The sequence below is a fragment of the Plectropomus leopardus genome, chromosome 7, assembly GCF_026936395.1.
Source record: "Plectropomus leopardus strain MGB_pleo_1.0 chromosome 7, ASM2693639v1, whole genome shotgun sequence".
Lineage (NCBI taxonomy): Eukaryota > Metazoa > Chordata > Actinopteri > Perciformes > Serranidae > Plectropomus > Plectropomus leopardus.
Window position 1 is genome coordinate 32,295,051 of NC_142182.1, and position 17,046 is coordinate 32,312,096.

The 17,046-nt window shown below is 37.3% G+C and overlaps 2 protein-coding genes across 2 annotated transcripts in view; one reads left to right on the forward strand and one right to left on the reverse strand.

Annotated features, from left to right (window-relative positions):
* On the forward strand, positions 1–12,461 carry ighmbp2 (immunoglobulin mu DNA binding protein 2). Its single transcript, XM_042496634.2, has 16 exons — positions 1–171; positions 1,836–1,918; positions 2,370–2,539; positions 2,631–2,826; positions 2,915–3,012; positions 3,171–3,334; positions 4,118–4,318; positions 4,413–4,560; positions 4,650–4,824; positions 7,146–7,328; positions 7,425–7,543; positions 7,628–7,722; positions 9,485–9,608; positions 9,703–10,530; positions 10,612–10,811; positions 12,168–12,461. The coding sequence occupies exons 2-16, from the start codon at positions 1,839–1,841 to the stop codon at positions 12,360–12,362; spliced, it is 2,976 nt and encodes a 991-aa protein (XP_042352568.2). The 5' UTR covers positions 1–171; positions 1,836–1,838; the 3' UTR covers positions 12,363–12,461.
* LOC121950592 (E3 ubiquitin-protein ligase TRIM39-like) overlaps positions 12,386–17,046 on the reverse strand; it is a 21,316-nt gene continuing 16,655 nt past the window's right edge. The window contains exons 4-6 of the mRNA XM_042496635.2: positions 13,438–13,460; positions 13,242–13,360; positions 12,386–13,160 (exon numbers count right to left, since the gene is read on the reverse strand). Of these exons, the coding sequence (XP_042352569.2) occupies positions 12,610–13,160; positions 13,242–13,360; positions 13,438–13,460 (693 nt within the window). The 3' untranslated portion in view covers positions 12,386–12,609. The remainder of the gene's footprint in view (positions 13,161–13,241; positions 13,361–13,437; positions 13,461–17,046) is intronic.

The following is a 17,046-nucleotide window of genomic DNA, read 5'->3' on the forward strand; positions in this document are numbered from 1 at the left end:
ATCTAACATGCTAACACAACAGTACAGTAGAAGAACTGCACCCGTCAACACACCGGTGTAACGCCACAAGAGATGATAGCAAGATATTTCCACGTTTTACCGAAGGATTGGCGTTAGTTTTTCCGTACTCTGCTCCGCCGTTGTCTGTTCAGATAACGTTAACAGTAGCGGGTGAGTGTTTTTCTCGTTAGCTGACTGTGCGTTAGCTAAAGTCCAGCGTTGCAGGGCAGTGTGAGTAGCAAGCTAGCATGTCAGCACCCATGACGCTCACTTATTTAGCCAAACTTTTAAATTGTACTCCGCTATTTTTCCATAATGTGTTACTCTTAACGGCACAGTCAAATGTGGACTATTGATAAAGCAAGTGAGGCAAAACTTGTGGCTGTATAAAATCAGCTGTGCCATGTAATGTGTATGGGCCATAGACCTGCAAATTAATCTGATTTCTGGTAAAAACATGGTAAAAAATAAAATGTAACCAGCAAGTTATCATGACTGTCCAGCAAAATGCAAATTGAAAGAAACTGCTAAAAGGTGCAGGAAAATAGGAGCTTAAAATGGAGAGACAAACCACTAGAGAAAAAGTGCCAAATGTCTTATTAAAAATTGATATTTACAAGTATGTTACTGTCGGAATATATGTACTGTTACATTGTACTATTTATTTTATAGCAGTTTTTAGTACCTTTTCCCACCAGGTCATTTCCTTGTTTGTTTCTGATTTTTTTCCCCTTATTTTATTTTTTATTTTGTAATTTAATGCCAGTTTGGGAATCATTCCATGTTAAGTTGCTAGTTGCTTGTTTTTTCCTTTATTTTTTCCTTTTTTTTCTTTTTAAAGAAATCAGGCCAGATTTTTCATGTTTCCAGGGGTTCTTAGTAAAAGTCCTGCATTGAAAATGTTGTCTAAGTGAAAGTAAGTGAGTATAATCAGGGAGATATATTAAATATTAAATATTTTTTTGTCAGTTGGATAGTTGATTAATGGACTAACCTTCAACTAACTTTCAGTTTATTTGTGTAAAATGCTTTGTTTGATAATTTAATTTATAACAGAACATCATATTTTATACACTTTTTAATGCCCTTTTTGTGTAAAAATCTTGTTTTTTAATTTAACTAGTAACTAAAGCTGTCAGATAAATTTAGCAAAATAAAAAGTACATTAGATGTGGTTGAGTAAGAGCACAGAGGCATGAAAAGAAAATACTAAGTTAAGTACAATAACCCAATTTACTTGAGTGAAGTTACTTGTTTATGTTATAATACCACAATGCAAAAATACTTTATGACAATTGAAAGTACAAAAATTGATCTTCAAAATTAACCCCAAGTATCAACAGAACTGAGACTCAGGGCAATTTTGTATTATTGGATGCAAAATTTTGTTATGACACACATTCCAAATAAAGCAAATTCTTACAGCTTTAAATCATTTCATTAATTTGTGTTATAAGTCAATAAAAGCGGAGAAGCAGTACTATGTTTGCAAATGAAATGTAGTGGGTCAGGATGTGTAAAGTACCATAAAATTAATACACTCAAAGTACCTTAAAGTCACATTAAAGTAATGTCTTTGAATAAATATAGTAGTTATATTTCACCATTGTTGAGACTCACCCTCATTAGTGGGAGAACTAACCTATCCATTAATTACAAGTTTTATCAGTCAAATGTGGCCTGCTGTGTATAGTATTAAAGGAATACTTCACTCACAAAATTACCAATCAGTTAATCATATTGTGTTACTTTGAGTTTGTGTAGAAAACTGTGTTGTTTTTCTTCTTCTTCTTCTTCTTCTTCTTCTTCATTCTTCTTCTTTTTGGTCTTTTTAGTGAATGATGGCGGTTGAACAATTTGTGTCAAAGACACTTGAGCTTCTACAGGAGGAGAGGGAGGCTGAAATAGATGAGACCAGGTACGTAAAATAACATACACACTGTTATACTTTACTAAATCAAGAGATCATGTTACAACCTTGTGCTGTACTTCAATGAAACTGGGAAACTTAGAGGAGTTTTTTTTTTTTTTTTAAAAAGTGCTAAAAACTGAAACAGCAGTTATTGTTGTTAGAGCACCTGGCATGCATCAAGCTCCTAAAAACATGGGATCCTACACTTCCTTTAATGGAAGTAGATATGCCTCTGATTTGCCAATGCTTCCCCAGAGCTACAGAACACAATATACAATTGTAAAATAGACTAATTTGAATCCCCAATTTTCTGTATAAAGATAATGCTGTGGTTCATGAGTAAGGCATGCCTTTGGCTTAAACTACAGTTGTTCTCACTAAATATTGAAAAAATCAAAGTCTTATTATTTCTTGCTGTCACTATAGCATGCCAGTGTCTTGTTTTTTTTGTCCTCAGGATATGGCAGGAGAGCATCTCTCTCGAGGATCTTCAGAATAAAGGGGTTTGCCTGCTGAAATTGCGGATAGGAAGTCAGTCCACAGGCCTGTACGGTCGCACAGTCGTCGTCCTCGAGCCAAGAAAGCATCTGGGTTTCTCATCTTTGCCGAGCAACAGCTTTGGACCCGGTGAGGCAAAAGAATAAACATGATCTGTGGGTTTCTTTGTGACTTCAATTTCATTTTTTGCCTAATGTGACATTTATGTCTTTTGTTACAGGGGACATAGTTGGCTTGCATGACACTGGGGGATGCACCGCAGCCTCACAGATCGGCACAGGAATAGTGACGAGAGTCAGCCAAACTTCTATAAGTGTGGCCTTTGACGACTCAAAGGATGGCCTTAGCTTCGATACAGACGCTCTTCACAACCTCTTAAAATTGGCAAATGACATCACCTACAAACGAATGAAAAAGTGAGTGACATCTGTGATGTAAGACAGTTACAACTGAGTGTTGAAACCTTGAAACAACTTATGTTCTCTGTGTGTTATGTGCTTGCAGTGCCTTGAATGCATTAAATGGATACGGCAATGGACCAGCTGCCAATCTGATAAATGTTCTCTTTGGAGATACAAAACCTTCTTCTCAATCACAGACAAGTAAGTCAGACTTTGCTTAGGAAATCTTATCAAAAGATAGCTGCTCTGTGAAACTGTGCATGTTGGTACCTTTTTTTTTTACATTTTGTTACCTTGCTAATCACCATGAATCATACAATACATAAACTAACTCTGGGTGTTCTGTTATGTTTCATCAGATGAGGTTCAATTCTTAAACTTGAATCTGGATGATTCCCAGAGAGATGCTGTGTCGTTTGCTCTGTCTCAGAGAGAACTGGCCGTAATTCATGGACCACCAGGCACTGGGAAAACCACCACAGTGGTGGAGATAATCCTGCAAGCAGTCAAACAAGGCCAAAAGGTGCAGAACATTGATTTTTATTAGTATAAATGGAAATATTATTCATTTACTCTAATTTAGACTACTGTAACTCTCTCTACACAGTACACAGAGTTTACACAAAAATCTTTATTAGCTCCCAGTAAATTTCAGAGTTGATTTTAAGATGTTAACGATACCTTTTAAGGCCTGCTCTGGTCTCAAAACTGAGTACATCTCAAATCTTCTGACACTTTACGTGCTTGGCGGAAACCTGAGTTCCTTAGTTGAGGCTCTGCTAGCCATTCCACAATCCAGACTGACAGCTAAAGGTGACAGAGCATTTTCTGTTGGAGCCACCTTTCCCTGGACCAACCCTCCTTAGGAGATCAGACTGGCCAGCTCCTTATCCTCTTTTAAATCTTTCTTAAAAACACATTTTTATAGACTTGCTTTCACAAGTCTATAAGTCACTTCTTAAAGCCTATTTATATACCAAGGCAATGTCTTAACTTTTATATTCAGGATCTTTTTATTTATTTTTTGTTTTGTTTTAATTAACTTATTTTACTATATCATATAAAGCTACTTTTGTCTCATGCTGGATAACTTTTATACAGTTCTAGATTTTTTTAAATCATTGACTATCATTTTTGATTTTTTAAAAAGTACATTTGAACTTTTTTTAAAAATAATGTTATATGCATGAAGTTAATTATTATTTTTATATTTTTCCCACTGATTATTTAAGTCACAGTCACTGCATCTGTGATTGTCATTCATTGCAGTAGTTGCCATTTTTATTTGGAATCTGTGTTTGTGCAGGTCCTGTGCTGTGCCCCCTCTAACGTGGCTGTGGATAATTTAGTGGAGAGGTTAGCTCGGTGCAAAGCAAAGGTCCTGAGGCTGGGTCATCCTGCCAGACTGCTGGAGTCCATACAGAAACATTCACTAGATGCCATTCTGGCTCAGAGTGACAACGCAAACATCATTGCAGACATCCGTAAAGACATGGATAAAGCTTTTGTAAGTATTTTAGTGTCCTTCTAGCATTTATGCTGTCTTGAATCATTTGTAATTTTTAATAATTAATAATTTTTTTATTTTTTTTTAAATTAAGATGGGAATGAAGAAGATGCGTGAAAAAGGAGATCGGGTGAACTACAAAAAGGAAATAGGGGAGCTAAGAAAAGAGCTGAAAACCAGGGAAGCAACAGCCATCACCCAGATCCTGAAAAGTGCAGATGTTGTTTTATCAACCAACACAGGTCAGTAACGGCCTCGAGGGGTGAAAATGTAAGTCAGTCGTTGCAGTGATGGTGAAAGGCAATCAGAGAGCGCTTGTTTGCGTCTGCAGGTGCTTGTGATGACGGCCCCCTGAAGTTCCTGCCAGCGGAGCATTTTGATTGGGTGGTGATAGACGAGTGCGCTCAGGCCCTGGAGAGCAGCTGCTGGATCGCCCTGCTCAAAGCGCGCAAGTGCATTCTGGCTGGAGACTACAAGCAATTACCACCTACTATCAAATCCCAAACGTAAATGACAGGCTTTTCTTATTTTAAGTCAAGTCAAGTCAAGTCAGTTTTATTTATATAGCCCATTATCACAAAACATGGTTTGCCTCAGAGGGCTTTACAGTGTACGACATCCCTCCGCCCTTAGACCCTCACATCACCCAAGGAAAAACTCCCCAAAAGAACCCTGTAACGGGAAAAAAAAGAGGAAGAAACCTCAGGAAGAGCGGTAGAGGATAGTGAGGGATCCCTCTTCCAGGACGGACAGAAGAGCGATAGATGTCGTAAATAGCAAATGAAATACAATCATGGCAAAAAAGGAAAGAGAAAGAGAGAGGGGGAGAGAGGGTGGGGGAGAGAGGAGGGAGGGGGGGCACAGCAATAATAGAAACAGATGCATGTCATATTACAATAATGGTAGGTGTGAAATAGTGATTGCTCTCTATGATGATGTTGAGAGAGATGATAACAGTCTCATGCATATGTGAAAGGGAGTTGTCCAAAGGCAAGATCACAGCATCGGCGCAACCAGGACCAGACCACGTTCAGGGCAAGCTTTTATGCTTTCATATATAAATATCTTTCAGGATTTTAGGTTTTTCCTGTGACAGCAATTGAAACATTTTCTAAAAGCCCCTGAAAACAAATCTGAAGTCTTTCTCTATTACATTAAATATTTAGGACTCAATAAGAGACATCAGAGTTAAAGCTAAGAGAAAAAAACACCCAAATTCATTATTCAAGAGCTGCTTAACCCTTTGAAACCTGAGAAAATTGGATTAATTTGTTCCAAAAACATGAGAAGAGGACTATGAGAAACTTTATCAGAAATGGCCCAAAAATTGGCAAGAATTACAAAAAAAGTTAGAAGAAAAATATCTAAGCTTTCATTTTTTCAAAAGCTAAAAACACACAAGCAACAATAAAACAATACAGATTGTGACCTCAAGAAAGTGCTAAGAAATTAAATAAATTGTTTTCCACATAATTTTAAATACATAAGTAAGAGAGTTATAAATCTAGTTTCCTGGACACTTTCCTTGTTTTTTTTATCATATCTAATAATCCTCCCAATCGATGTTGATGTCATTTCCTTGTTACCCTTTACTTATTTTTTATTTCATTTTTTGCAGTTTGGGGGACATTTTTTGCCAAGTTGCTCACTATGTGTTTTCCAGTGCTTTTGAAAGAAATCAACCCAGAGTCTCAGGTTTCAGATATTTAAATGCTAGTAAAAAGCATCTAAATGCAGCACAAGTAAACTGATATTGATTCAGGCGTTAAAGGGTTACACAAGAATGTTTCGGTGCAGCTTTCTAAGATTTTATTGACAGTGTTGGAAAATGTCATAACATATTAAACCCCCTTTTGATTGAAATGCTTAACTCTGATTGATGCACAGAAATATGTTGAAGGAGAGAAATCATACACATGTCACTTAGATGCAAGGCTTTCAAAAAACAGTGTAAATGAAGAAAAAGCCATGCAGACATACTCTATGCCATAAGTTTAATGAAGACAATTAAAGTCTAGATGTATTTAAAAAATAGTCTTTGCTAAACTTTGTGGCATGGAGTAAATGTGCAGTCGTTCCTTTTTCTTTATTTGCACAGAAAAATAGGACACCACCCTTGAGCCCTGCCCACGTCAAACCAACAGGAGCAGGAGCACAGGCAAAAACCTAAATACAGAAATAACCCATATGAAGTAGAGAAAACTGCTCTACAGGGTTCATACAAACTGCTCGAGGTGCTTGAAGTACTTGAAATCAACACTCAGAAATGTAAGTTTTGAAATGCCTTGAACATCAGACATTTTTTTAATTGGTTCTTGAAAAAGTACATGAATATAATTGGGAGGAGAGCAGAATGATAAATTATTTAATGAAATATGTTAGATAATGGTTTTAAACTAGGATGCAAAGAGCAGCTGTGGTTGCAATTTTTTGCTCATGCTGTATGAGCACCAATCGTGAACACCAGTAAACAGTCAGTACCAGTTTTATGTTTCGCGAGCCTGAAAAACACTCTCACCAGAGCAGAGCCAGCTGTCACCAAGAGTTTTGAGCTGTAATTCATCAGTAAATATTCAATAGTTCATTAATAATAAGCTGATTTGAGACATGTTTGCTCTGTTTATGAATTTGCACATTTTTCTTGCAACACATGGTTGTGAAGAAAATAATTTCATCTTCGAGCATGAAAAAGTACTTGAAAGTCCTTTAGTTTGACTCACTCCTGTCAGTGCGCACCCCGGCTCTAGCTTTGCCAGTAAATGTTTTCTCTTCAGAGCCCCATCGTTCTTAGCAAAAAGCATATGATCTTTTTTTTTGTTCTCCACAGGGCTGCATCTAAAGGCTTGTCCCTCAGTCTCATGGAGAGACTCATCCAGATGTACGGGGACTCAGTGGTGCGCATGCTAACAGTTCAGTACCGCATGAACAGCGCCATCATGGAGTGGGCCTCCAAAGAGATGTACCAGGGAAGACTAACAGCCCACAGCTCTGTCGAGAGACACCTGTTAAAGTGAGTGGCAGCTTGGTGATGAAAAGTCTCTCACTTTTGAATTTCGGTGAATGAAAGCTCATTAAAGTGTTTAAAATAATTTCTTTGATGCAAAAGAGATCTACCGGGAGTCGCCTGTGTTGAAGAGACCAGCACGCCTCTTCTTCTTATCGACACCGCAGGCTGTGGTCTGAGTGAGATGGAGGTCACAGATGAGCAGTCCAAAGGCAATAAGGGTTAGTCAATTTTATTGTAAAAAAACAAACATTATTTTATCACAGTAGGTGTGTTGTGGGATCTAACAGCATGTTTATCCTCAGGTGAGGTCGACATTGTCGAACTGCACATAAAGGCTTTGACTGAAGCTGGGGTTAAAGCTAAAGACATTGCTGTTATTGCTCCCTACAATCTACAAGTAAGTCAGTCCGAAATTCTAAACATGATATTTAGTACACTTAAACAACGTGTGAGATTTTGTTTTTGTATGTGCATCATGAAACCAACAATATGTGAATTGCATATTATTTCTGGTAAAATATGTCTGCATACAAACATTACAACACCAGCGTGGCATAAATATTCTCCAATGCTATAAGGTAGATGACAATGTTTAGATAAGACAGTGACCAAGACAGCTCTCTAATGTCAAATGTCTCTCTAATGTCTAATAATGCTTTTTTTTTTAACCCTTTATTCATCTTTTATTATTCATAAGTGTGTTTAATAATGTGTTGTATTTTTTGATGGAACCTTGTCAAAGGAGAATTTCTGTCACTGACTGGGACAGACAGTGAAGTTTATCTTTCTCTTTATTTAGTGCATATATATAACCAAATACAAAGTCAACAAAGCAATAATATGGGGTTGAATATTGGATAGAAGTAAGAAAGCAACAACAATTATGAACATAAATATGTTTAAAAATAAACAACAACAAAAACAAAACACAGTGCAAACAGAGTGTTGATCGCGTGGGTTTAGCAGGATGAGTCTGGTTTGGCATTACTAATTCTTTTTACTCATGTCTATCCACATACACTTTCTATTAGTACACCCCTCTAAATGTAATTTTTTTTTGCTTTCTTTTTTTTTAATATGTTGAGCATTGATTGATGATGATTTTTCCTCTTTGTACTGCTTTAGCTGTTTCCCAGATGAGTGTTGGTGATGCATTTGCTGAGTCACTTGTTTCCATACATAATGTCCATTCTTTCTTGAGGTACGAGTAGAATTCTTTGTCTTGGAATAGGGATGTATTAAATCCCCATCTTGGGTTGGTTTTGGTTTCTCTTTTTTATGCATTATGAAGCTAATTGGAGCATGGCCCGATATGATTATTGAATAAATGGTGGGGTCGGGAATATCTGCCACTAAGCAGTTACTTGTTAGGAAATAGTCCATTTGTGAACACTCTGCAATCTGCACGTAATAAGGTGTATTCCTTAGCTGATGGGTTTTGTAGCCTCTAACTATCACTAAGACCAAAGTCTGTCATGTATTGCTTGATTATCTGTGTTGAATGTGAGTTTTTGGCGTGATGAGAGGTTGTTGAACTATCTTGTGTTGGGATGATCACTGTGTTGAGGTTGCCACCTATAATCATGAGTGGTTGATGTTGAAAAGTTTTGTAATGATGTAAAGAAGTTATAATTAAACGTGGGATCATCTGTATTTGGGCCATAGATACTGGTAATTGTTATATTGATGTCATTGATTGTTCCTTCTGGGTCTGTTACAGTATATTTGTGGATTAGTGGTGTGTTTTTATAATCAGTATTGAGACACCTCTTTTTTTCTGAATTGTATGTGGCAAAGTATATTTGGTTGAAGTATTGTGTTTTTAACTTTGAGTGTTCAGTGTCCAATAATTTTGTTTCTTAGAGTAAACATGCATCGGTTTGTAATTTTTTGAGGTGATTCATAATTTTGGTTCTTTTTGCTGGTGAGTTGATGCCATGGACGTTCCAGCTAATAAGCTTTATTGATAGGGCCAGTCAGTAATGCTTTAATTCAGGGTGTAAGTATAAGATTTTTTAAACTGTAGCTAGAGCCAAAGATTTATACTTTCACAGTAATGAAAATAACATCCACAAAATAAAAAGTGTACATCAAAAGATTTAACAGTTGTGTCTCATTAACTCATTACTGTTGTTTTTGATGTTTTCATCTCTGTGAAGGTCGATCTGCTGCGTCAGAAACTTTCTGTGAGGCATCCAGAGCTGGAAATAAAGTCGGTGGACGGATTTCAGGGCAGAGAGAAAGAGGCTGTGGTGTTGTCGTTAGTTCGGTCCAACAGAAAGGGTAATTTATTTTTTTAAGTCAAGTTGTGTCTGTTTCTGCCACACCATGATCATAGCGGCATTAATGATCTATTTGTTCTTTCATTTTCTTTTAGGGGAAGTTGGATTTCTGGCGGAGGACAGAAGGATTAATGTGGCTGTGACACGTGCGAGGCGTCACATCGCTGTTGTGTGTGACACCCAGACTGTCCAAAATCATGCTTTCCTGAAGTCCCTGATCAACCATATGACTGAGTTTGGCGAGGTTAGAACAGCATTTGAGTACATACAGGACATCGTGCCACAAAACTACACCCGAGACCACAAAGACACAAAGGCTACTTCGTCTGCCAGCAGCTCCACGTCCACCAAGCAGAAAGTTAAAGATCAGCCCCCCAGCAGGGCCAAGCAGCAACAAAGGAAGTCGACTAGTAGCAGCATTAATGGAAGTGTTGCTGGTGCAGAGAAGCACACAAAGTCCTGTGTAAACGCACCGTCAGAGGAAGAGCAGACGAAGAACCGATATGCTGAGATCAGAGGGCAGGTGGAGAGCTTTTTAAAGGACTCAGATCAGAGTGAACTACAGTTCCCATCATCGTTTAACTCTCACGACCGCCTGCTGGTCCACCAGATTGCTGAGGAGCTAGGCCTCGTGCATGAGAGTAAAGGTGAGGGGAGGGACAGGTGTATCACCGTCTCCAGGCCGCTGGAGTCAGCACCAGCTGAGGAGCCAACACAAGAAGAAGCGGCAGCTCAGGAGAAAGACACGTCCCCCAAACCCCAAAGAGAGCCGCCATCTCAACCCCCATTAGATCTGAAAAGCTTACATCTAGAGCGAATGAAGAGGGAGCAGCAAAAGAGGGAAGAAAATGCGCAACGAAAAAAGGAACAGAACATCATCCCACCAGCGCAATCCCAGTCAAAGAAGCCAAAGTCGGCTAAAGGTTTGTAGTCGAAACATCTATTTTTTAAGTTTCTGCTCTGATCTGTTTGCAACAATTCAACCCATTACATTTCTCTCATAGGAAAAAGCAGAATGAAGACAGGCGCCTGCGGAATCGCTGCTGCCGCCGCTCCAGATGACGACTTTGACTCACTTATCAACGCCGTCATAAAGGCTGACAGCGTGTGCAGTTTTGTCAAGTGTAAAGCTTCAGTGCTGACACTTGGACAGCTTTGCCTGTTCTGCAACAGGCAATATTGTCTCAGCCATCACATACCTGAGGTATCACAGAAACATTTTCCATCACATCATTTGCTTTGCTTTGCGTCTTTATTAGGCTTTGTAGCTGTATAAAAAATGCACTACATGCATGCAAGGAACGTATTCAAAAAATCTGTGTATTGGTATTTCACTATAAGTAACAGCTGAAAGGGACTGTCCCCCCAGATCAAAAATACATATATGTAATCAGGAATGACTATAATTATTTGCTCATTTCATTGTGTAAATTCCTAACAATTACAAAAACCCATGATACGCTAAAAAGATTTGTTATGTCCATGGTGACTAGATACAGTATGTATGATTGTTTAAATGGTCAACCGTTTTTTAGATGTTAATCATATCAATTGAATCACACCCATATGAAGCAAGGGTCGTGACAAATGTTTTTCGTAAAAACGTCACTATAGTGGGAGACGTTTTCAGTTAGTGAGCCATTAGCAGAAATAATGGGTCTACCAGGGAGATTAACATTTTTAGGTAGAGTGTAAATCTCAATCTTTTCGTTATTTTGCCAGTTTCTAGTACAACTCTGAGTTTCTCCTTGGTTAAGTTTGCTTTTTCCTCATGTATAGTGTTTTTTGTCAGCCTTGCACTTACATGACGTGCGTATAACTACGCCATTTAAACCAGTAATGTTAAGTTGTACGTAATATTGTGACCCCAGAGCCACCTTCTGTAGTATCCAGCAGGTCAGATTTTTTCTCATCAGTCCAGTCACCAGCTTTTGGTGGTCACACAGACACACAAACCTCATCTGGAAAAGCTACATTGCAGTAATATAGTACGCAATTTTTCATATAATGTTACATTAAAGTAAGACATCACATTCATTTTTTGACTCGCCTGAACTGACAATTGCATTTGGAATTTACTTACACGGACTCAGAGTTTATTGATAAGTGAGCATGTTAAGCCCTGACTGTAATAGCTGGGATCTGAGTCTGTTTGACTGTCAGGTTTTGTGGTTTGTGCTCGTGATCTAAAAATTGCACCTAATTTTCCTGTAAACAAAGCCCCACATTACATATTCTCCAGATTTTTATGCGAACCCCCAACCTTTAAGTTCAAACTGCCCCTAGGGGAAAGAGACATTGCTGTAGAGTTTTTCAAATATGTTTTTTTTTTTTAGCTTTGAGCACCACAAGCCGAGTGCCATCTGGGTCTATCATATTATTGAGACATCTCGATGGGTGATATCTCCAACGCACTGCAACTTGCACGTAACAATCTAGATTGTCTAGAGCTAGAAATAGCACTTAATTTCAAAATTTTTGATTTGGGGGTGAACTGTCCTTTCAAATGTGCAAGAATTATGTTTTCTGACGTGATTGACATGTTGTAAATCCTCTTTAGGTTCATGGCTGTGGAGAGAAAGCCAAGTCTCACGCTCGTATGAGAATAAGCAAGGAAGGCATTCTTTACGCCGGGAGTGGGAAGAAAGACAAATCCATGGACCCCAACAAAAAAGCCTATCTACAAAGGAAACTGGACTCTAAGTTGAAAGATATGGCGTCACAGAGGAAACCAAAAAGAGACAATGACAGTTAATGATATCAAATGAACTCTTTAAATTAATATAAAGGGAGACTTTATTTTGAACAAAATTAATTATTTCAAATGTCTGAAAATAAATGTGGTTTGATCAAATCAGTTGCCTTTACTTAAATGGATCCAGTATTGTCTCAATATGCCACTGAGTTTCACAATGTAAGTATATCATCCTTCTCATTTTTCTCCATTGCATCAGCTATAACGCTCATTACAGTCTTCCTCATCTCTAGAGCCATTTGTAACTCTACTCTACATCCACCTTTATTGTTAGAGGACAGATTCTCAGTGGGCTGGATTTTTTCTCCTCTTCAAACAATCCAGGTGAGAAGAAAGGAAAAATCCTCTCCATGAACTTGTCTTTGAATGTGTGTATTGTCGTTGAATCTGCAGCATTGATGAAAACGACCTTTCCTTTGTCATATTCCAGCTGCACAGTGATCTTCTCGGGCTTCTGCTTCAACACGAGCTTGGTGCGAAGCATGGTCTGAGCCCAGAACGAGTCTCCTTTGCTCAGGCCAATCACCCAGAAACCCTCGGCCGGGTTGAGGAAGACGGTGCTCTTCCTTTTGATGGACTCTTGGGCCACTCCGATGAACCAGTCTTTGGCCTGGCCCACCTCCACGGTCCAGCTATGCTTCCCAGATGTAAAGCCGGTAGCTCCCAGCACACACACACGACTGGTGCAGCGTTCAGGGTTGTCAGGAAGGAGTTGCTTGCTGCTGTATTGTACACAGGTCAACTCTTCTGAGATCTTTAAGTTGGCCTGTGCTGTATTTGGATCCAGAGTGATGGGAACTGAAAGTTTAAACAAAAAATTCAGTAAGTTAAAAATACTTACGATGAACTTTACCTCTAAGCCACTGTCTCTTCACCCACCACATTTGACGATGTTGGCCATATTTTTCCAAATTCCAAATCTAAGTGATCCCACATGCTTTGCAGAGTTGATCAGGATATCTCTGATACATTCTGGAGCAGGAACGTTGCATTTGGCCCTGAAAAATGTCATAAATAAGTAGTGCATAGTTGTTTTTTTGACAGTTGGTGCTAATTTTGGCAGAGTTGTGCATACCTTTTCTTTGTCTGCTTGTAGTCCTTTAGTCACAGAAGAAGTGAAGAAATACATTTCATCATTAATGGAAGTTGGGAAGTTTAGTGTACATCTCATGTAGGTAAGTCAGCACTGATATTAGAGTAACACTTGCACACTGACTCCAAACCTAGTCCAAAATAGCTCAAACTACAGTATGCTTGTCCTTTAATATGAATTTTTTAATATGAACACACTACAATATAATGTTTTGATGCTATTTTGGACAGCTCACTATAATATGACTTTTTTTATGCTTTTTTGCATACTATAGTATGACTTTTTTGTAATATTTTACAGGACATACTATGGTATGACTTTTTTGTGTCTAGACATGCTATTTTCTGTGGTTTTTAGCTGTTTTTTGGACATGTCATATTTTAACATTTTTTGAAATACATAACTTTGGCCTTAAACTATCAAAATATTAATTTTTTGGACCATTTCATCTACTGGCTATACTATATACTGCGTCCACTGATGTTCTGTGACTTTTTTGAGCATTTGGAGAAATCACTTTTTTCACAATTTTTCGCTCTACTATAGTATGGCTTTTTTCACCATACTTTACGTTGGACTACAACGCTCAAAATATTAACTTTATGGAAAGATTTTTCAACAGGCTATACTATAAAAAGCCTCAACATGTTGTTCTTTGACTTTTTTCAGCATTTGGAGCGATCACTTTTTAGACCATTTTTCCCTGTGCTATAGTATGACTTTTTTCGCCAAACTATACTTTGACCTAAAACCCTCAAAATATTGACTTTTTGGACAGTTTTTTCAACTGGTCATTCTAAAATAGCTTCAACATGCTGTTCGATGACTTTTTTCAGCATTTGGAGCGATGACTTTTTTTGACCATTTTTCCCTGTGCTATAGTATGACTTTTTTCGCCAATCTATACCTTTACCTAAATTTATCAAAATATTGACTTTTTGGACAGTTTTTTCACTAGGCTATACTATAAACAGCATTAGCATGCTGTTCTATTACTTTTTTCAGCATATGGAGTGATCACTTTTTTGACCATTTTTCCCTGTGCTATAGTATGACTTTTTTCCTCAAACTATACTTTGACCCAAAATCCTCAAAATATTAACTTTTTGGACAGTTTTTTCACTAGACTATAATATAAACAGCCTTAGCATGCTGTTCGATGACTTTTTTCAGCATTTGGAGCGATGACTTTTTTGACCATTTTTCCCTGTGCTATAGTATGACTTTTTTCGCCAATCTATACCTTTACCTAAATTTATCAAAATATTGACTTTTTGGACAGTTTTTTCACTAGGCTGTACTATAAACAACCTCAACGTGCTGTTCTATGACTTTTTTCAGCATTTGGAGCGATCACTTTTTAGACCATTTTTCCCTGTGCTATAGTATGACTTTTTTCCTCAAACTATACTTTGACCCAAAATCCTCAAAATATTAACTTTTTGGACAGTTTTTTCACTAGACTATAATATAAACAGCCTTAGCATGCTGTTCGATGACTTTTTTCAGCATTTGGAGCAATCACTTTTTTGACCATTTTTCCCTGTGCTATAGGATGACCTTTTCCCCAAACTATACTTTGACCTAAAACCCTCAAAATATTAACTTTTTGGATTATTGTTTCTACTGGTTAAACTATAAATAGCCTCAATATGCTGTTCTATGACTTTTTTCAGCATTTGGAGCGATGACTTTTTTGACCATTTTTCCCTGTGCTATAGTATGACTTTTTTTCCCCAAAGTACACTTTGACCTACAACAATCAAAATATTGACTTTTTGGACAGTTTTTTTCACTAGGCTATAATATAAACAGCCTTAGCATGCTGTTCGATGACTTTTTTCAGCATTTGGAGCGATGACTTTTTAGACCATTTTTCCCCGTGCTATAGTATGACTTTTTTCGCCAATCTATACTTTGACCTAAAACCCTCAAAATATTAACTTTTTGGATTATTGTTTCTACTGGTTAAACTATAAATAGCCTCAACATGCTGTTCTATGACTTTTTTCAGCATTTGGAGCGATGACTTTTTTGACCATTTTTCCCTGTGCTATAGTATGACTTTTTTCGCCAATCTATACTTTGACCTAAAACCCTCAAAATATTAACTTTTTGGATTATTTTGTCTACTGGTTAAACTATAAATAGCCTCAACATGCTGTTCGATGACTTTTTTCAGCATTTGGAGCGATAACTTTTTAGACCATTTTTCCCTGTGCTATAGTATGACTTTTTTCGCCAAACTACACTTTGACCTAAAACCCTCAAAATATTAACTTTTTGGATTATTGTTTCTACTGGTTAAACTATAAATAGCCTCAACATGCTGTTCTATGACTTTTTTCAGCATTTGGAGCGATCACTTTTTTGACCATTTTTCCCTGTGCTATAGTATGACTTTTTTCGCCAAACTATACTTTGACCTAAACCATTCAAAATATTGACTTTTTGGACAGTTTTTTCACTAGCCTATACTATAAACAGCCTTAGCATGCTGTTTGATGACTTTTTTCAGCATTTGGAGCGATCACTTTTTTGACCATTTTTCCCTGTGCTATAGTATGACTTTTTTCGCCAAACTATACTTTGACCTAAAACCCTCAAAATATTAACTTTTTGGATTATTTTTCTACTGGTTAAACTATAAATAGCCTCAACATGCTGTTCGATGACTTTTTTCAGCATTTGGAGCGATCACTTTTTTGACCATTTTTCCCTGTGCTATAGTATGACTTTTTTCGCCAAACTATACTTTGACCTAAACCAATCAAAATATTGACTTTTTGGACAGTTTTTTCACTAGGCTGTACTATAAACAACCTCAACGTGCTGTTCTATGACTTTTTTCAGCATTTGGAGCGATCACTTTTTAGACCATTTTTCCCTGCGCTATAGTATGACTTTTTTCCTCAAACTATACTTTGACCCAAAATCCTCAAAATATTAACTTTTTGGACAGTTTTTTCACTAGGCTATACTATAAACAGCCTTAGCATGCTGTTTGATGACTTTTTTCAGCATTTGGAGCGATCACTTTTTTGACCATTTTTCCCTGTGCTATAGTATGACTTTTTTCGCCAATCTATACTTTGACCTAAAACCCTCAAAATATTAACTTTTTGGATTATTTTTTCTACTGGTTAAACTATAAATAGCCTCAACATGCTGTTCTATGACTTTTTCAGCATTTGGAGCGATGACTTTTTGACCATTTTTCCCTGTGCTATAGTATGACTTTTTTCGCCAATCTATACTTTGACCTAAAACCCTCAAAATATTAACTTTTTGGATTATTTTTTCTACTGGTTAAACTATAAATAGCCTCAACATGCTGTTCTATGACTTTTTTCAGCATTTGGAGCGATGACTTTTTTGACCATTTTTCCCTGTGCTATAGTATGACTTTTTTCCTCAAACTATACTTTGACCCAAAATCCTCAAAATATTAACTTTTTGGACAGTTTTTTCACTAGACTATAATATAAACAGCATTAGCATGCTGTTCGATGACTTTTTTCAGCATTTGGAGCAATCACTTTTTTGACCATTTTTCCCTGTGCTATAGTATGACTTTTTTCGCCAAACTGT

Excerpts from the sequence above, each read along its gene's own strand:
- ighmbp2 (XM_042496634.2), top strand. The coding sequence starts at position 1,839 with ATGATGGCGGTTGAACAATTTGTGTCAAAGACACTTGAGCTTCTACAG. Across the intron at positions 2,827-2,914 it reads ACCTACAAACGAATGAAAAA|TGCCTTGAATGCATTAAATG; the intron begins GTGAGTGACATC and ends ATGTGCTTGCAG. Across the intron at positions 7,544-7,627 it reads GCAGTCCAAAGGCAATAAGG|GTGAGGTCGACATTGTCGAA; the intron begins GTTAGTCAATTT and ends GTTTATCCTCAG.